General features: G+C 42.7%; 1 protein-coding gene across 2 annotated transcripts in view; it reads left to right on the forward strand.

Annotated features, from left to right (window-relative positions):
- Positions 1-21,717, forward strand: part of TBC1D5 (TBC1 domain family member 5) — a 495,609-nt gene that overhangs the window by 335,075 nt on the left and 138,817 nt on the right. For both annotated transcript variants that reach the window (XM_083188782.1, XM_083188783.1), the window contains one exon: positions 14,452-14,594. In XM_083188782.1, coding sequence (XP_083044908.1) covers positions 14,452-14,594 — 143 coding nt within the window. The remainder of the gene's footprint in view (positions 1-14,451; positions 14,595-21,717) is intronic.

Genomic DNA, 21,717 nt, shown 5'->3' on the forward strand with positions numbered 1-21,717 from the left:
TTCAGTGTTATTAATCAAGTTTTCATAGTGTGCCATGATAATTGGAATAATTAGAAACAGCCTAGACTCTTTGCCTGAGCCACACATTGTGCAAACAGGGACCTAGAAGTACTGCAATCACACTTTCAGGACTACATTGTTTTAATGCTTTCTTTCCTAGCGAATAGCGAGGTTAATTAATAAATTAACCGCTTGCTGCCAAAGCCATTAGTACGTAAGTGAAAGCAAGGAGATAGTTATATTAAGCATGCACACATCCTGTGCTGTGGCTCATTAATAGAGGAACTGTTCTACTTATGGAAAAGTATGTAGTGAAGATTTAGAACATTCAAACATGCCAAGTGCATCAAAGAGAGTCGTGCGTCCCTGATGCTTACCTTCTGTGCAAGCCTACTGTAAAGGCTTCTCTACCTACTGTAATAGTGCTCTCCCTTATTAATAGACCGTCACATCAATACGACGTAGGGATTTATGTCATGTGCTGTAGTGCTGGGTCTCTGCAGACTGAAGGGCACTGGAGATTGTGACATGTGACTCTTTCTTGGCAGCCTCACAGATTATTAGGCGGCTCAGTTGCTGCACACAGTTCATTATCTCTTAAAGGACCACTAATCTTATCACAGAAGTAGCCTGTTCTACAGCAGCTGTTAATACCATCTATAATTATATTTTTATTTATAAAGCACTGACATACAGTATTACACAGTTCTGTACAATAAGTTGCTCGTGGCACAGCTATGACATAAATTACATGAAACAGGAGGTGTAGATGGCCCTATCCAAAATGATCTTACAGTACGATTAAAGAGATGGAAAACAATACATGGGGGAGCAGAATAAATTTAGTAGCTGCAGTTCATTAGTGCACAGCAAATAGGTGTATTTTTACTGTATGTCTGCAACCCCCATTCTGTTTTAAACTTGTAACTCCTTATGAAGCGAGAAACAGTAGGGAGAATGGAAGGGGAAGGCTGAGTGTAGGCTGGTCCTAGGGTTCTGGGTGTTCCTGTGAGAGGAGACACAAATAACAGTGGGGAGGAGAGAGGGAGGCTGATGTTGTCAAGCCCTGCCCCCTTTTCACAAAAAGTCCACGATTCGTGGCTCTCTGGGAATTGCATCATTTTAGCCTATATATATATATATAGAGAGAGAGAGAGACCACAGTTAGTGTGATGATTATGTAGGCTGCCTAACTTACAAAGGGCCAGATGCACTAAGCTTCAAAAGTGATAAAATGGAGAGTGATAAACAACCAGCCAATCAGCTCCTGCCTGACATTTTCCAAACACAGTCTGTGACATGGCAGGTAGGAGCTGATTGGCTGGCTGGTTATCACTCTCCATTTTATCACTTTTGAAGCTTAGTACATCTGCCCCAAAATCCAAGGGGGATGGGAGAAAATATGGAGTACAGGTACAGATGGCGCCCCTAGTGTTGATCTTTCCATTAGATCAGAAAAAGCCTTACAATATTTTTCTCCTTCAAAGCATGTAAAAGAAGTCCATCTATTTCAAATATTTATTAAAAAGTCTCTTATTCAAACATTAGTGGCAATATTCCAGATGACAGTGGAAATACCAGAAAGCATTTCACTGTCATCTGGAATATTGCCACTAATGTTTGAATAAGATACTTTTTAATAAATATTTGAAATAGATGGACTTCTTTTTCATAGGAGAAAACTATTGTAAGGCTTTCTCTGAACTAATAGTAAGATCAACACTAGGGGCGCCATCTTACAACTGTACTCCATATATATAGAGAGAGAGAGAGAGAGAGAGAGAGAGAGATTGTTTCATATAAAGTAAGCCATTTACATTGCAACCACATTAGATAAGCCAAACCTGCAAGTATTTATACCGTGCTTCTTTTCCTATTGCCATGCACTGGTAGAAAAGCCACGGCCATCTGCCCTCATGAACCCCAAGGCTAAAAGTTGCATGCCAGACAGCTAGCCCAAGCACGCAGTACAGTGCTGTGTATTGATGTATTCCAAATTCTGTAACATTATTTTGCATTCTGCACTATCTTATGTTAATGGATGAGACAGTATTAACCCTTTGAGTGCCAAGTGGATTTGTCATAATGACTGTTAATGTTTACCTTATATCAGGTGCATAACTAGATATTCATTGGCCCCATAGCAAAAGTTTTTAAGGGCCCCCTATTTAGCAGTTGACGATGACAAATGTATGTAAAACATATTACTTAGACAGTAAGAGGGGCCCCCTTCAGCTCTGGGCCCCATAGCAGCTGCACCCCTTGCCCCTATGGTAGTTACGCCCTTGCCATATATAGGAAATCTAATCTTTTTTTACACAACATTTTTTATTTGAATTTATATAACAAATGTGAGTGACTGGCATTTTTAGCTGATATTTTGCACATCTCTTACAGATGTTGGCACTCAAATGGTTAAACTGGAGCTGATTATTTTGAAGGTCACATGTTGTCCTGCATTGGAGAACCTTATGGGCGCATTATTTGATGCTGCCTGTGTTTAACATGTATTCAATAATCAGTTAGAAAACAACTGCAAACCTGCCATTGTCTTCTGTACTCTCTCTGCACTCCACACTAATTTTACAGGTCAGGTGAGAATGCTGAGTTACATTTGCTTATTACAGCTAATGCTTTTGTCATTAGGACATTATTTATGTTGCTCTTTGTTGCTTTGTACGAAAAGCATCTGATGGGGTGTTTTTTTTTTTTTTTTTGTTTCTTTGCAGAGCATAATTGCCAAGAAAGACTGGTAAAATATGAATTATTATATTATTGCTAGTGATAAAACTCAGAGCTATGAACATTTCATTGTGCAGGTGTAACAGATGCAAAACAAGATTAATAGGACAAAGTTATAATTAAACCACAGCCAGCTGTCTGAAAAAGGATGTGTTTCTCTGGTCCCTAACTAACATTTGTGGGGTACCTAATATTTTAAATGTCAGTGAGATACCCTTTTTCACATGAAATTAGGACTTAATTACAGTAGATGAAATCCATCAGTATTGCATGTGTACCAACTCTGAACACTGTAGTATACCATGGAGGACATATTTGCTATCTGTGGGCAATAACACAGCTTTTCTATCACTGCTTATATCAGCATTAGTATATATATATACTATACTGTATATATACTTTTAATATATTTTTTGACCAATTTGCTTCTAGAATATTGGTAGATGGTTAATCATATCTATGTCTTTCTACGGTAATCAGTCTGTACCCAGACAGGACTGCCTGTACCCTCCCGTAGCCTACATGTGCAGATGCAAGCAGTTTTCATGCATATCTGTGTGGCTAACTGGACTCACGATAGATTGACTCTAGGTCCACAGTCATAAGGTCGATCACTATCGGTAAACAGGGTCAAAAGGCCGACAGTCAAAGGTCGACATGAGTTTTTTTACAAAACAAATTTGAGCCAACATGTGCCGACAAGCGGTATTTCATGTCCTAACGTCCACTACAGCATGGAGAGAGAATATAATAGTGTGCCCGAAGCAGAGCGAGCCATGCGAGGGGACACGGTACACTTAGACGGTGTCCATACTGACCCAGGTCGACATGGACACCAAGAAAACATGAAGAACCCATGTCAACATTGTTCACGTCGACCTTTTTCATGTCATCCTTTTGACCCTGTCCACCTATAGTGGTCGACCTTATGACTGTAGACCTAGACATTGTAGATCTAAAATATCATGAACATCTGTGTGAGTATAATGAACCTGTGCAAGGATGCAAAAATGTTAAGTGGTGACTTCCTCCGTAATCCCCATTGTAACCTCAGCATCCCATAACACTTTTCTTTCAATCCTAGTAGATCTATAATGTACCTGCATGCCAGCATAGTATATCACCAGGAAAACATTGCATCATAACCTTTGTTCCTGGACCCGTCTGCTAAGCCTTGTATAAGCTATGATATTTATTATTGGGCGGTTTGGGAGAATTATTTGCCAATCCAAGAGCATCCAAATACAGTATACATTCTAGTTATTCCGGAAAGAAAATATACAATGTAGCTGTGTAGCCTGTTCCCTACGCTAATACCCCTTTTATGTCACAATGCCAGGTCAGACTCTGGTCCGGAGCGTTTACATTAAACCCAGGTCGCCCATTATACAGGGGTTTAACCCTTCTAAAAACCCAGTTCGATTTGCTGGGTTGGTCGACTCGGGTTATAAGCTTCGGTGCTTTTATGCCGCACATCACCAACCTGGTAATTACCCTGGTCCGAGGTGTGGTGTGAAAAGGGTAAAATAAACAAATTATTTAAATATTTGGGAAATAAAGTGGGTGATTTTATAAGCATTAAGTACAGTATATAAAATGTTATTTAATGGATTCTGGCTCTATAAATCATTTCACATTTATTGTGTAGATTTTCTGGGTAACATGAGGCCAGTCATGTTAGCGTTAATTTGAATTAACTTACTTTGCTGTAGAGCGTCTGGAATCAGTAATTCTAGGTGCAGTAAGCACGCCAATCAGCCAATTCTCCGCTGGTAGGTCAAACTACTGCCAGATTGTACCAGAACCGTCCCTATCCAATTTGAAGCCCTAGGAAAGATTTTTGTTGGTGCCCCCTAGCAGATGATACCACTAACAAACTTAGGGGGTGATTCTGGTTATCGAACCTCAATGTTGAAGACATGCTCATAAGCTAATATGCGCTTGTGCAGGTCTTCTCTGCAAGTCTCCAAGGTGCTCGCAGCAGGTGGAGCGTGAGGGAGGTGTGCTGGGGGCATTGGCAGGCAAACACCCAGCGTTTCCTGGGCATACCCACGGAAACTCTGAGTGCCCCAGGAAAACGCTGGGCAACACACACACATATATTATACATAAAGCACTCTTGTATATAATGTTTAGACACCTGGGTGCCCTTCAAGAAAAGATCATGCATATGTGTTTGTGTTTTAAATAGTTAAAAAATACTTGTACAGAATGCTGCTGCATTTACTTAAAAATCAATCTAGGCTGCGCCTCTGGGAAAAAGGTTTGGTTTGGACTGTGATAGCGACAAGTATGCACGTATTAAGTACACATGGGACAGTATTTATAAATGAGAATATACAATTTATTGATCACAGAGAACAAAGGTATGATAAAAAAGGGGGAAGGGGGTTTTAACATAAAAAAATTATTTAAAAGAAATTAAATAAAAATATAATGTATGCACAATAAAAGGTATGAGGACGGTGTTTGTCAGTACAGCAGACTGACCAAACTGAAAAAATACAATGAGTAAACTAATAGCTGTTTTCTAAAAGCAGGATCACTATACTGACTGGTATATGAGTAGATAAAAATATACAGTTTAAAAAGGAAAAAAAATAAAGAGATCAGCTTAACTTAGAGCAGTGCGGTGAGGAGCAGGTGACCGAAGTTATCCCAACATGTTTCGTCCAACAGGACTTCGTCAGGGGTAAGGGACATAGGGCCTTATTCTGGTTCGTGCGGCTGGGCCGTACACGTACGTTCCGGGGTTTTTAATGATCTGCGCATGCGTACCATCTCCAATGCGCAGGCGCGAACACTCCACAACGCTTACGGACGGGTCTCTCCGTGCGAAAAAACCTGTACGCGAGAGTACGGTCATTGGGGGCTGCATAGGGTCGTGTTGAGGGGAGCGGCCGAAATAATGAGGGAAAACGGGCGTAAACATGGGCGTACACGGGGGTGTGCACAAAAAATGAACGGTGCTACTACCGCTCGATCGGCTAAAGCACCGTTCATTTCGGACACAAAACAGGCGGCCGCCAACCGCCACCTCAGACCACCCCTACAGATACCGCATGACAGCGGACGCCTGGGTTTGCTAATTTACGCTGATTACTACTCAAACACATACACCTGAATGTAATAAGCAATGCTGCAGTCTATTAAGTCCAAACCATTATTTCACTACCTGAAAGCCACACACAGCACTGAAACACCTTGGAAGCTTATCTTTCTATACTTTTCTATACTTCCGGTGGGAAGACGGACGAGAGACGTCCGTAAACAGGGGCGTACGCTCTGTTGTACGCCAGTTGTCGGTGTCTAAGGGCTGATCCGTCCGTGTACGTTGGCGTACGCTCAATTGTACGCCACTCCCCTTCGACGTTGTTTCTGGCCGTACGTATGCGGCAGATTTGTGGGTGGACTTAACCTCAACGGCCGCGTACGGAGAGCGTACGTTAATATGGAACGTACGCACGTTTGGCCGCACCAACCAGAATAACCCCCATAATGACTGAGGCTGTATTTATACCAGGGATAGAGTCTAGGGTGCCGCCCCCCTCATTAACACTGCTTAATTGGATATGTTGCATATTAGCAAGAAACACCAATCTAATGCATATACGATATGCTGACAGTGGTATCTATTGGACCCACTGACAGGCTAAGAGAAACGAGTATTATACAGGCAGAAAACATGATGTGAAGGTTTGGAGTGTGTCAGCTCTGTTTATTAGGAGCGTGACATCACATCCGCCACACTTCCGCCACACATCCGGCGTTCGTGGAGCGCTACTGCGCATGTGCGCCTAGTTTATATAGCGCTGAAATGTCTTTCAGCTTCCATCTTATGGATTCTTGTGCGCATGCGCGCAAGGGCGTAACTACCATAGGTGCAAGGGGTGCAGCTGCTATTGGGCCCAGAGCAGAAGGGGGCCCATCTTTGCTGTCTAAGTAATATGTTTTACATACATTTATCACCATCAGTTGCTAAATACGGGGCCCTTACAAACTTTTGCTATGGGGCCCACTAACATCTAGGTACGCCTCTGCATGCGCGCTTGGTCTCATCCATCTGTTCGTGCGCATGTGCACTCAGTCTCTGGTGCTCTGTGTCATTCTTATATGATGGTCTCGTGCACCAGCACTGCGGGGGTTGCCATGGTGATGACACTATGCCTCAGTCCACCTCTGTACTTTTCTCTTGCAGTGGGAGAAGGAGTGTGGTGAGTCGCGTGACTGTGGCGCCTGGAGTCAGACTGACTCCGCAAAGGATCATGAGAGGAATGCTGCTGCTGGGCATGTGCAGCAGCCCTCCTTCATGACAAGTCAGTTCCAGCTTTGGCGCTACCAATGGCAGACGGGCAGTTTATTTCAGCTCAAAAATGCCAGTGGTGGTGGGTGGCGCTGACAAAAGGCTGACCCATTGAACACCGATGTTAAAGGAGGCTGCCCCTAGGCATAGACCGATTCCCTAGGCAATTGCCTAGTTTGACTATGCCTAGGGCCGGCTCTGATGTGTATGCAGCACACAGTGCCGACTGCCATCCAGGGACCCAACAGACATCTGGAGTGCTGAACGGCATTTGTCAGCTCCAACACGCTGATGCAAATGCTTTGTGTACGGGCAGCATCTGACAAACTGTATTTAAAAAAAAAACATGACCTAAACGATTTTTAGGGAAATGTACTGTTCTTATAAGGAAGATAATTATGTAGTATGTATACAGGAAATCTGATGTTCTCTGGAGAAATTATAGACAACATCTGATGGGTTTCAATACACAACATCACCTCTTTTCATTTTTAGAAGCTTTAGTAAATGTACCCCTTGGAGTTGCTGTGGACTCATCTGATGTTGTACCATAATAAAGTGAGCAACAGAACTTGGAAAAGATAAACCTGTATTTACATGTGTTATTTCATCTACATGTGACTTGCCTTGAACTCCCTGTAACTCCAGAATGAACGATGTAATGCATATATACTGAATCATTTAACATAAGATAAAGATATGTTGTTTGCATTACCAGTGACCACCTTGTCTTATGAAAAATGTATCTATCATTCGTACACATTGAACGATATGCCCATAGTCATAAACGACATAGGCAAAATTGGACTGCATGTAAAGACGATGGGGGGCTGTTAGATAACGATTCATTAACGATATAGTGGGTGCACAGTAGACGATATGCATGATAATATTGTTACCAATATCGTGCATATAGTTACCTTATACTAGCGTGCTTAAGGACCAATTATTCTGTAAGTTTTTAGTTGTCTTTTAAATTGTTGCAGTAATTTATAACATTACCAGTTGTGGAATAAATGCCTACTCAATTATTGGTATGATAATGTCCATTCTAGCTGATGAAAACCAGATCACAAAGTCTACAGCATCTGATAGTTCTGCTTGGCGCATAAGGCCCTTGGCCCAGGCACCTGCCTTGGTTGGCTTCTAGGTCATCTAGACCTGGCAGGAAGCCTTCCTTGTGCTGCAGATCAAATGTATTATTTAGTTATATAGTCGTACATCGCCAAACATTTCTGCAGCTATTTATTTATTTAGTGGTGACAGTATTTCTAATGCTCTTGCTCTGTGCATGCTTTTATATTTTTGTTTGCAATATATATATATATATATATATATATATATATACTACTATATATATTATCTTAAATGCCAAATGTAACCAAATCTGAATCCATTTTTTTACTACTCCTTTAAGTCTCAATCATGAAGCAAATAGTTTTATAAACTAAAGAAATAAGTTGCTGTGCATTTTGTGCCGATAACATTGTTTGTCAATAATTAGGAAAATCCACTGAATTATTCACAATTTTTCACATCAGCATTGAATAGAACGTCTACAGTCAGAGATGTGGCTGACAAAGGACATCGCTTGTCAACTTCAATGATCTAATCTACAGCTTCCTTTCTACTTAAGAAATAATTTTTATGTCACATACCAACCTGCCAGGTGTTTCAAACATAATTTAAAAATTATTTGACGTGTTTTTCTAATTTTGGATCGGTACCATATCACATTGTGATGATTTGATATAACACATGTGCACGCAGGTGGAAATTCACCAAGGTAGTGTGATTTTACTGCTTCCAATTATTTGTGGTGCCGCTTACTTATAACATGATAATTGCCACGCATGGAGATTTGTTCAGTGTTTGACTATTCCTTGACTACAAGCATGCACATTGAGGGGTCTATTTAATATAAGAGAAGAACTGTAACTCCGGTAAAGATCTGCCTCTACCTATCTGACAAGGCCCAAAGTCTATAAAAGCTGTAGTGCCAGTACTTGTACCACGGCAGTCCCCTAATCACGATCACCATCTCTGCATATTAATGGCCATTGACTAGTATCATAAAATAAGTAGTTTACTTTTTAAAATTTTCAAACTAATTTCTTTTACTTATTTTTGTTTAAATATCGTCTCCTGTGCAGTGACAGATGGAAAGAGCATCAGCATGGTATCTGCAGTTGGAGCTGCTTCAGCTGTGTTATTGCTGGATGTCAGGGAGGGTCAATACCATAGTTATCCCCTGCTAGTGCCTGTGCTCTGCAGCAATAGGCCGTGAGACCCTTGTTACCCCTGTTCTGTTTTTCTCTGCATGTATCTGCACCCATTTCATTAAAATCTGCCTCATCTGGACCTGCCTGTCTGACAGACAGCTGTGTCATGGGCACATTTATATATTGTGACTAAAACAGGACAGGAACAGATTAAACAGGAGGAATCTCCAACAGGTAAATTGGGGTTTTAAGGGGTTATTAATTTATTAGGGTTACTTGGGATTAAGTTGGTTTTACTACAGAGATGCAATTAGGTTTACTACAATTTAATGCTGTCTGTAATATATGTTGGCCACTAATGATGTCTGTACTATATGGCGATCATTAATGCTGCATGTAGTATGTGGCAGTGACTAATGCTGCCTGTAGTGTATGACGGTCACGAATGCTTACTGTAGTATATGGCGTGAGTAGTGCTATCTTTAGTATGTGGTGGTCACTAATGCCGTCTGTAGTATGTGGCAGTGACTATTGCTGCCTGTACTTTATGACCGTCACGAATGCTTACTGTAGTATATGGAGGTGAGTAGTGCTGTCTGTAGTATGTGGCAGTGACTAATGCTGTCTGTAGTATGTGGTGGTCACTAATGCTGCCTGTAGTGTATGGCGGTCACGAATGCTTTCTGTAGTATATGGAGGTGAGTAGTGCTATCAGTGATGTGCGGTGAGGTTAGTGACAGGTGAGGCAGGCGCTTTGGAAAAACATCCCTAATGATGATATATAGATATATACACCCAAAAGCACATGCATTGTATTACATACAAAACCTCACACATCTTATACCTATCACCCCCCCACCCTTATATCATTATACTTATCACACCCTTATCACGTCACGCCTATCATTTTTCCACACAAAAAACTTATATCTATCACTCTACCCCTGCCCATATATATCGTTACCGTTTTGGGCTTAACTGTGGCTGGGTTTGTACCTCCAGATGTCCATTTTCTTTGCTTCAGCGCTCCCCAAGTGAGATGTAGAGGCAGGAGGCAGTGGCTGGCCGAGGTCAGCCAGTCAGCTGAGGACAGCTGTGCGGTCGCTGAAAAGTTGTGTATGCTGGGCCAGCAGCTCCCTCACCTCCCTGCCAACTGTCATGACGGCATCTGTAGGCACGCGGAGCCTCATCACCCTGGCTGCTTCTAGGTAGCGGGATGACCTAGAGCTCGTTAAGAGCACAACAAGCAGGGACCAACGGGGAGAAAGGGGAAGTGCGGGTACTGCAGGTTTCCCCAGCGCAGCTGTCTGTCACATAGACAGAAGCAGCGGCCGCCACCTGCACATTAAGTAGGGACAAACCGTGGGAGAGAGCGGAAGGGCAGCGCTGCAGGGTTCCCCAATGCTGCTGTCTGTCACATAGCTTGACAGGAGCAGCGGCAGCTGCCAGCACCTTATGTCCCTGCACTGCGGACTCTGTGACAGTGGATCAGGCTGTCAGTGTGTGACAGCCTGATCTGCTGTCCTATCACATCTGCCTCAGTGACATGGGCGTGCTTTGTATGGGGGCTGAAGGCACGTTCCTGTCACTGAGGCAGAGGAGTAGGTGCCGCTTTCCTGTTGCTTTTCAATGGGCTTTTCAGCCTCATTTGTCCCTGCAATTTAGCCCTGCCCCTGCTGCTGACAGTTTTCAATTGTCAGCAGGAGGCACAGCTCCCACTGCCTCCCACACCAGCAACTCACCCCATAGATAATAAAGACAAAAATTCCAATTAGATATTTATTACACAGTATGTGTTCTAAATAGCATCTTTGTATTTTTATTTTATGATTTATGACAAGGGAGGCTCTGCCTCCCCTGCCTCCCCTGACTGCACGTCCCTGAGTGCTATCTGTAGTATGTGGTGGTCGCTAATGCCAACTGTAGTATGCGGTAGTGACTATTGCTGCCTGTACTTTTATGAAGGTCACCAATGTACTATATTACAGTGACTAATACTGCTTGTACTATTTGGTAGTGACTAATGCTGTCTGTAGTATGTGGTGGTCACTAATGCTGCCTGTAGTGTATGGCGGTCACGAATGCTTTCTGTAGTATATGGAGGTGAGTAGTGCTATCTGTAGTATGTGGCAGTGACTAATGCTGTCTGTAGTATGTTGTGGTCACTAATGCAGCCTGTAGTGTATGGCGGTCACGAATGCTTACTGTAGTATATGGCGGTGAGTAGTGCTATCTGTAGTATGTGGTGGTTGCTAATGCCGCCTTTAGTATGCGGTAGTGACTATTGCTGCCTGTACTTTATGGAGGTCACCAATGTACTATATTACAGTGACTAATGCTGCTTGTACTATATGGCAGTGACTAATGCTGTCTGTAGTATGTAGTGGTCACTTATGCTTTATGTTGTATGTGGCATTGACTAATACTGCCTGTAGGGTACTTGTTTCCTATCTGGGCGCCCAGGTTTTCTACGTACGGCACCGTAATGAAATCGGATCGCATCGCATCGTACACATACACGATATTGAACGATGCGATGCGATGCGATCCGATTCGATTTCCCATAGGAAACAATGTGAAATGGCTCAATTTAGCCAAATTATCATAGGAACAATAGTAAATGGGCCAAAAACACCCCTGAACATTGAAATGTCCCCCCAAAAGTAGTTGACGCCATCAACGTGAACCCGAAGCGTGGCGAGCGCAGCGAGCCCGCGAGGGGCGGCGGTACGCGTCCTCCGACCTTTTCATGCCCTACTATCCACTAGGGGCGTGGAGTGAGAATAGAATAGTGTGGCGAGCGCAGCGAGCCACCGAGCCCGAAGCGTGGCGAGCGCAGCGAGCCCCGCGAGGGGACGCGGATACCTTCACAGTTATACGCGTCCCCTCGCGGGCTTCCCAGGTGTCCATGGCGACGCGGACACCTGGGAAGCCCGCAAAGGGACGCGTTTACCTGTCAAGGTATCCGCGTCCCCTCGCGGGGCTCGCTGCGCTCGCCACGCTTCGGGCTCGGTGGCTCGCTGCGCTCGCCACACTATTCTATTCTCACTCCACGCCCTAGTGGATAGTAGGGCATGAAAAGGTCGGAGGACGCGTACCGCCGCCCCTCGCGGGCTCGCTGCGCTCGCCACGCTTCGGGTTCACGTTGATGGCGGGGTGGCGTCAACTACTTTTGGGGGGACATTCCACTGCTCTGTGGGTTTTTTGGGGGTTTCTGGCCCATTTACCATTCTTCCCTATGCTGATTTGGGTAAATTGATCCATTTAACATTGTTTCCTATGGGAAATCGAATCGCATCGCATCGTTCAATATCGTGTATGTGTACGATGCGATGCGATCAGATTTCTCTACGGAGAATAGCATGGTGCGCAATTAACTTAGCGGGCGCCCAGATAGGAAACAAGTACCGCCTGTAGTATATGGAGGTGAGTAGTGCTATCTTTACTATGTAGTGGTCACTAATGCCGTCTGTAGTATGTGGCAGTGACTATTGCTGCCTGTACTTATATACAGTGACTCATGCTGCTTGTATTATATGGCAGTGACTATTGCTGCTTGTACTATATGGCAGTGACTAATGCTGCGTGTACTAAATGGTAGTCACTAATGCTGTTTGTTGTATATGGGGTTTATACTATACTAGCGACCCGCCCCGGCTTTGCACGGGAAGCACTAATTATCTATAGCCAGATGACTTCTGGTGGATGGATGGTGGCAGTCATGTGACGAAGTTTTAGCAGATATCTATAGGTACAGTGCCTTGCTACGTCCAAGAAAAAAAACACACATGTATTTAAGGCAAATGGGAAATTATATTTATTTTATTAATTCATCTTAAGGCCAGCGGATAGACAATTTTTTTGTTTTTTTATTTGGAGTAAAAACGTATACATGAATTTTCCAAATTTAAGCCAGCAATAGTCAACAATTGTCCTTGAGCTTTGTTGATGGTAATAGCAAAGGCAAGACGCAAAGGGAACTGGAGCCGCTTGAATTCAAATGGTAAATCGTTGGAAATCATCGGTATGCATGGAATCAGTACATCTTCACCTTTGAATTTGTCACCGATGATTGTTGCCTCGATTAAATTTGGTGACAATTTTTTGATGGTCAATCTGGTTCCGTTGCACAACTTTGGTGAAAATTGCCCCAAAAAAACAAAAAAAATTCTGTTGATCCGATACCACGATCACCCACTGGGCTAATCTGAAGATTGCCTGATAATGTCATCAAAATCGGTCAGGCCGTTTTGGAGTCATATATATATATATATATATATTTGTATTATATGGTGGTCATGTAATTATAGGTTGACTACTATCTACTGTAGGACAAGGAATACACACCATGGTGAGTCTTTGCCCCAGGTGACAAACAGGCTGGCTTCACCCCTGTCCCTATTCATAAGTAGCGAGTAGATTTTTTTCTATAATAAATTAAATTACATATAATACAGATTGAATACCCCTAATATGTGATACTGAAATGCCCTGTTTGGGAGGTATGTAATTGTAATGTTATACATTGAATCTGACAGGACCAGTGAATGAAAGGTTATTGAGTTCCATTTATTAAAGGAAAATAATCGGTACTTGTGTAATAACTGGGCGCCCGATTTTGAGATTGGGTCGGAAAAATCGCATTGCATCGCATGCAACCAAATCGCATGCGATGCGATGGACGCGATTTTTAATAGGATTCAATGTTAAAATGGTCCTGTTCATTTCCCACCATCCAAGTGGGCATATAGTTGATTTTATATAGCGTGGTGAGCGCAGCGAGCCACCGAGCCCATAGCGTGGCGAGCGCACGCGGAATCCATTTTAAGTAATCCGAGTCCCCTCGCCAGCTCTTGGATAGTGGGGAAATGAACAGGACCATTTTAACATTGAATCCTATGGAAAATCGCGTCCATCGCATTGCATGCGATTTGGTCGCGATGCGATTTTGCTGAAAATCGCGTTGCATCGCATCTGATTGTATGCCTTAAGTTAAGGCATACAATCAAATAATCGGGCGCCCAGATATTACACAAGTACCAAATAATCAGATGCCAATAGTTTTTTCTTCATAGTACTTTTAGCAGAAATACTTATTGGTGCTTGATGTTAAGAAACAAAACTTAATTATTTTCTAACACACCTTATGTTATTGTAACCGAGTGGTATGTTTTGGATTTTCAGGCGATGGGTGAGACTTCTGTTTGGCCGAGAATTCCCTTTGCAGGACCTCCTTGTCGTCTGGGATGCCCTATTCGCAGACAGCATCATGTTAGACTTGGTGGACTATATTTTTGTAGCCATGCTGCTATATATTAGGGATGCATGTAAGTACCTCTCCTTCATATGCCACACTTTTGTTTTGTGAAATACATTCTGCCTGTAAGTAATAATTGGCAACACTGCTATCTGGATTCAGCTTATTCTATACATATATACAGTAAAACAAAGTGTATCGGTCACCAAAATTTTTTAACCCACATTTTAAAGACCCCACTGTAATTGGAGTAAAGGTTTGCGTCTCCATACTGTAGCATTCATAGGGGTAAAGTTACTAAGATTGGAGTTCTATTGAAGATGGGATGTTGCTCATAGCAACAATCATATTTTATTTATTATCCTCTAGAAGGGGGCTACATAAATAAGAAGTAGAATCTGATTGGTTGCAATGGGTAACATCCTATCTTCAATAGAACTCCCATTTTAGTAAATTGACTCCATAGTTTCCTTGCAAGGAAGCTTGTGACAACTTTGAATGTGGAAATGCAGGTAGATTGAGATGTAATAGCTGGCTAGGCTGGTCATGTGACTGAATGACATCATTGACAGCCTTTGTGATTTCACTCAGCTCTGGTATGAAACAGTCAGCAGATGAGTGTGAGCTGATAATTATGCCTACATTGTTTGTTGATGTGACTGTTTGCTGAATGACGTCTTACAGGTCAGCGTCATATTACCTAAATGTTTGATCATACTTGCCTTCTCTCCTGGAAGGCATGGGAGACCGCTATTTTTTTTTGGTAGCCCCCAGAAGAGTGGGTAAATATCCCGGTTTCCAATCACTTCTTAGAGTATTGGGTACAATTATGAGTGAATACTGTGAATATTGGGGCAGAAGAGAGGAGCAACAGTTTGTGTTAGAAATGAAAATAGCGTTAAAATTAGCACTGGCTATACGTAAAGCCAATTATAAAATTTTTGTGTAGGATCTTCATCTTAAACCGATAAATCAAAAATGATTAGGCTTACACACTTTCATTGACATTCATAACATCAAATACAGATGCTGATCTGACCATCAATGAGAATCTGCTATTTATTTACCCAGCAAGTGGAAGGCGTGACATTCATTTCACATCGAAGTAATGATAGAGACTCAACTGTCTGAACTCTCCATAAATTGACACTCTCTATTAAAGCTCCAGTTTCATAAAAAAAAACCTCTGGAATGGAACCCGACTATCATTCTGCAGATTGAATTTGTGTCTTAGAGGCCCCGTAATAACAGATTCAGCCAAGGGGCAGTGTGATTTCATGTAAAGCATCTACCACTTTGTGTTCAGGCACCTGCAGTTTCCCATCAGTCTTTGTTTACCCAACACCACTAAACAGGGTCTGGTTCAGTCCTTCAGTGTGGATGGGATGGAGTAGACTTCAGGAATCCATGATTCTCTCAGACACACCGAAAGACGTGTTGCACTGCAGGAGGGACAGATGTAAAATGTGTAGATTTAGATTTGAGAGGATATGTGTATATCTGGACACATAAGGAATGCATGTGCAATAGAAATATTCTGCATAGTGTGTGCAGCTTTAAACCTGTGTTCACATACGTCCAGATTTCCATTGATGGTGATCTGGTATCCTTAGATGGGACCAATTCTGACAGTAAAGTAGCCAGATGTGTGCACTAAACTCTTCAGTGCTATTGCGTTTCTTCTTTGATGAATCGCTGTACACTTACATTTAAACTGGAATATACAATTGTGGCATTGATAAAAACAGTACAGTCTAAGTCATGGCATCTTGATGAATCACCTAGGAAACTCAGGATTTAATACTACATTTTGCACAATACAGGAAAATAAAGCACAGTATATTTAAATATAATTATGTTTAGCCAACATGAGGATTCTCTTTTCTGTCATTGTTTTTTATGTTACTGTCAACTAAGTACCAGTAAATGAAAATGATTATTATATATGGTAGGAGCTAAACTGGGTCAATTGCAGATAAATTCTGCCAACTCCGAAATGTGAGCAGGAATTTAGTGCCAATGTAATAACAGATAAAGATACTGTATACCTTTCTAACCAGAGCATGCAAATCCTCTGTTGGAAATGAAGCTACTGTATTCTAAAACATGTATTTACTCTAATTAAATAATTAGCATGTGTAAAGTAGGAATGTTTTATTGTAGGAGATGGGCTTTTATACTTCTTATTTTTGGTAAACATTGAAAGTGGAATTTTAACATGTTAAAAAAATGATAAACCAGTGCAATTAATATTCAAAAATTAACAGTTATTAATAAATGATTCAAAATCCAACGTGAAAGTCTAAGCACTGATCAGCACTATCATCTGGCTGGATTAACTGTATTTTTTTTTTATGAGGAACAGACCTAGAACTGTAGTAATAAAATCATAAGCCTAGCTCTATATATAGCTACCTTTCTAAACACTGGAAGGATGGTTTATACTTTTTTAATTAAGATTTTCGTAATATTTTATTAACATATGCTGTCACTGGCAATTAGGATTACATAGAATTAAAAGTTATGTTGCTAGTGAACTTTTTTTATTTTACAGTTGGCAATGCCTTTAGGTTTGAGTGCTGTGTATTTAATATTACTTGCTTGTTGCTAAATACTGTATACGCTTTTTTAATGTATTTTTTTTATTAGTTTGCATAGATTTAGCAGGGTAAAAGGTAAATATGGTAATCCTAGGTCTACATTTCTGTGTGGGTAAAAGAGTTCTCACAATCTGTGTGGTCCAGATACTAGATCTTGGAGAAAAATAAAGTCTGTCTAAACCTGTCACCTGGCAGTTAGGAGCTGATTGGCTAGTACTTTTTCTTCAACCACTTTCTCTCTCCCCATGGCTTAGTTTAGCAGTTCTCAACCTAGGTACTTGTACCCCTGGGGTTACTCTGCAGAACTGTCAGGGTACTTAAAAATAATATTGGTAATGGCGTAAGAAGAAGTTGTCTCTAACTGTTATGGAGACAAACCACATTGCATCACTTCCGGTTTAGTCTGTAGTGTCATCAGCATCTCCTTGTGCTTTCGCGTGACCAGCACCGTAGGAGGTACCCGCACTGCCCTCAGACATCATCGATCATCTTCCCCGCGCTACTGGCGTTAGCAGGAACCCCGGAAACAGTACAAAGCCAGCGGCCAGACAAAGAGAGACCTGATTCCTGACCGCACACTACTCCTCTGCTACTATAAGGACATGCAAAATGTTCACTTCCACTATGGATACTGTGGATATTTCAAAATGAGAGGAAGGGGTACTCCTAAATGAAAAGCCTAATCAATGGGTACGAAAGGGAAAAAAAAGGTTGGGAACCGCTGGCTTAGTTCATAGACCCATACTTTATGGGTTTATGAAATTGAGAGATGTTTATTAAGCTCACATTAGTCGTTGTTGTTATGTAGTCTGCAGAATATCATGATACATTTTCAGAGATTTTGGTTTTAGTAAAGCTGACAACCTGTTACAGCAAAAAAAGGGGCATGCCTATAATAAGGCAAACTCAGATAAAACCGTAGCGAATTACTGTCACTGCAAAGAAGAGAAACATTTATTATTAAGTGTTACCTTGTCAGTAGCATTAATAATGATTAATGTTTATAACATATAATGTGCCTAATTCAGCATGGATCACTAATTAAAGAATTTGCAAATCAAACGACTGTCGAATGACTGTGAATGTGTATCGTATGCAATGCGCATGTGCGATGGGAATTAGGGACAGAAAATGCATATACAGTAGATAGTAATTGTAGTCTATTCACAGGAAGCTGGCGTTTAGGGATGGTAACCTGCTGTTTTTGTGGGTGTGATTCTTTTACGATTTCGCTGCTTTTTAAATAAAACTTAATAAAAGTAATTTTTTATTAGTTACCCCCTCCCCGACATTTGACGTACATTTACGTCATGGTCGGGATGTACTTCCCGACGCATGGCATAAATGTACGTCATGCATTTAAAGTGTCACCGCGTCTATAGACGCGGTGACAGAGGGGAGATGGCTGCTGTCCCTGACAGCAGACATCTTCCCTCATTGCCCGGGGGGGCAGCGATGCCCCCCCCCATCGGCGATCGCTGCGATTGGCTGTTCAAATGTGAACAGCCAATTGCAGCGTTTTCTGTGTACCGGCGAATAACGGCGCTCGGTAACACAGGGATCGGTGGTGATTGGTGCTGTTAAGTACAGCACCAATCACCACCGGGTGTAAAGGGGTCACTGGTGGTCACCCCACCTCACCCCACCTGCCCCCAAGGCTGTGATTGGTCCGTCGGACCGACGGACCAATCACAGCTATTACACCTCAGAGAAAATAACGGAGACAGCCCTGCAGCCGCCATTCCGGTCAGGAACAGCGTGCAGAGCGGTCTCCGTGCCCATCTGTCCTCTTATACTGACCTGATCAGCATTGGTGGTGTCCGTGCTGCCTGCTGCTGGTGCTTCCTGGTTGTTGTGCTGCTGCTGCAGCGTCATTGTGTAATATAATTTTGTGCTGCAGCGTCATTGTGTAATATAATTTTGTCTCTGCTGCCCCCTGCTGCCCCCCTTTTGTGCTGATCAGTATAAATTAACTGATCAGCAACTTTTTTTGGGTGCAGGCTTTTTTTTTTTTATATATACCCCGTCAGGTTGCACCAAAAGTTGTGCGCCTGCTGCCCCTCACTGCTAATCAGTGTTGCATCACTGATCAGCAGTTTTTTTTAATTATTTTTTTTTTGGAGGGTGCTGTGGGGTCTTTTTTTTAAAAAAATGTAACACCCACAGTGATTTTGTGGGTGTCCTGTGGCCGCTGAGCGCTGATCAGTGACGTACATCACTGATCAGCATTTTTGGCACAGGGTTGATCTAATTTTTTTTTTGGGATCAAATTCCTGTTGCCTTTGACTGATCAGCAGTTTTTTTTATTTTTATTTTTTTTGAGGGTGCTGTGGGGTCTTTTTTTTTAATTTTTTTTACACCCATGGTGATTTTGTGGGTGTCCTGTGGCCGCTGAGCGCTGATCAGTGACGTACATCACTGATCAGCATTTTTGGCACAGGGTTGATCTAATTTTTTTTTTTTAAATCAAATTCCTGTTGCCTTTGACTGATCAGCAGTTTTTTTTATTTTTATTTTTTTGGAGGGTGCTGTGGGGTCTTTTTTTTTAAAATTTTTTACACCCACGGTGATTTTGTGGGTGTCCTGTGGCCGCTGAGCGCTGATCAGTGACGGACGTTACTGACCAACATCTGTGCTCAATTTTTGGCGCAGGAGCTTTTTTTTTTTTCTTTTAACCCCTTCAAGGTTGTACCAAAAGCTGCCTTGAAGCTGCTGCCCCTTAAGTGCACTTACACGTGTTAAAGCACTACATACACACTACATACCCCCCGTGTTGAAATAAAGTTTGTAACCCCCTACACTATACACGTGTTGAAACACTACACTTACACAAACACAAAAATAATAAAAATGTCCCAATCATCCCAAAGACTGTTTTCAGCGGAGGAGGCATATGCCCTTATTGCCTCGGACACTGACACAGCCAGTGATGTAAGCGATGAATTTGCATTCGTCTTAAGCTCCTTTTCCTCCTCTAGTGATGAGGGACCCCCTCAAAGACGCCCCCGTAGAGCAGCTGAGACCCCCCCCAAATGATTGATCCCGTATGGACCCCACCACCAGACAATTTTGAGCCCCAGGTTCCTGAGTTTTTGGCCAACCCAGGAATCCAATTTGATACTACAGGCCTCAAAGAAATTGACTTTTTCAAAGTATTTTTCTCTGATGATTTTATAAATTTAATGGTGGACCAAAGTAATTTATATGCCCAGCAGTTTATTGCTCAAAACCCCACGTCATCATTTGCTAGGTGGACCCCTGTAGATGCAGTAGAGATGATGACGTTTTGGGGTCTGGTGTTACATATGGGCATAGTTAAAAAGCCAGAAATTAGACAATATTGGAGTACAGATGTTCTGTACAGCACCCCACTTCATCGTATGGCCATGACCCGGACTCGTTTTGAGACGATCCTTAAATTTTTGCATTACAACGATAATGCACAGTGCCCACCCAGAGATGATCCCACCTTTGACCGGCTATTCAAAGTCAGGCCGGTCATTGATCATTTCAGCGCCAAATTTGCTGAGATGTACATCCCCGAAAAATTCATTGGTACTTGTTTCCTATCTGGGCGCCCGCTAAGTTAATTGCGCACCATGCTATTCTCCGTAGAGAAATCTGATCGCATCGCATCGTACACATACACGATATTGAACGATGCGATGCGATGCAATGCGATCCGATTCGATTTCCCATAGGAAACAATGTTAAATGGCTCAATTTAGCCAAATTATCATAGGAACAATAGTAAATGGGCCAAAAACACCCCTGAACATTGAAATGTCCCCCCAAAAGTAGTTGACGCCACCCCGCCATCAACGTGAACCCGAAGCGTGGCGAGCGCAGCGAGCCCGCGAGGGGCGGCGGTACGCGTCCTCCGACCTTTTCATGCCCTACTATCCACTAGGGCGTGGAGTGAGAATAGAATAGTGTGGCGAGCGCAGCGAGCCACCGAGCCCGAAGCGTGGCGAGCGCAGCGAGCCCCGCGAGGGGACGCGGATACCTTCACAGGTAAACGCGTCCCTTCGCGGGCTTCCCAGGTGTCCGCGTCGCCATGGACACCTGGGAAGCCCGCGAGGGGACGCGTATAACTGTGAAGGTATCCGCGTCCCCTCGCGGGGCTCGCCACGCTTCGGGCTCGGTGGCTCGCTGCGCTCGCCACACTATTCTATTCTCACTCCACGCCCTAGTGGATAGTAGGGCATGAAAAGGTCGGAGGACGCGTACCGCCGCCCCTCGCGGGCTCGCTGCGCTCGCCACGCTTCGGGTTCACATTGATGGCGGGGTGGCGTAAACAACTTTTGGGGGGACATTTCAATGTTCAGGGGTGTTTTTGGCCCATTTACTATTGTTCCTATGATAATTTGGCTAAATTGAGCCATTTAACATTGTTTCCTATGGGAAATCGAATCGGATCGCATCGCATCGCATCGTTCAATATCGTGTATGTGTACGATGCGATGCGATCCGATTTCATTACGGTGCCGTACGTAGAAAACCTGGGCGCCCAGATAGGAAACAAGTACCAATTCATTTGTAAAGACGAGTTACTTATACATTTTAAAGGAAGGGTTAAATTCCGCCAGTACC

Source organism: Crinia signifera, chromosome 5, assembly GCF_055691185.1.
Source record: "Crinia signifera chromosome 5, ASM5569118v1, whole genome shotgun sequence".
Taxonomy (NCBI): domain Eukaryota; kingdom Metazoa; phylum Chordata; class Amphibia; order Anura; family Myobatrachidae; genus Crinia; species Crinia signifera.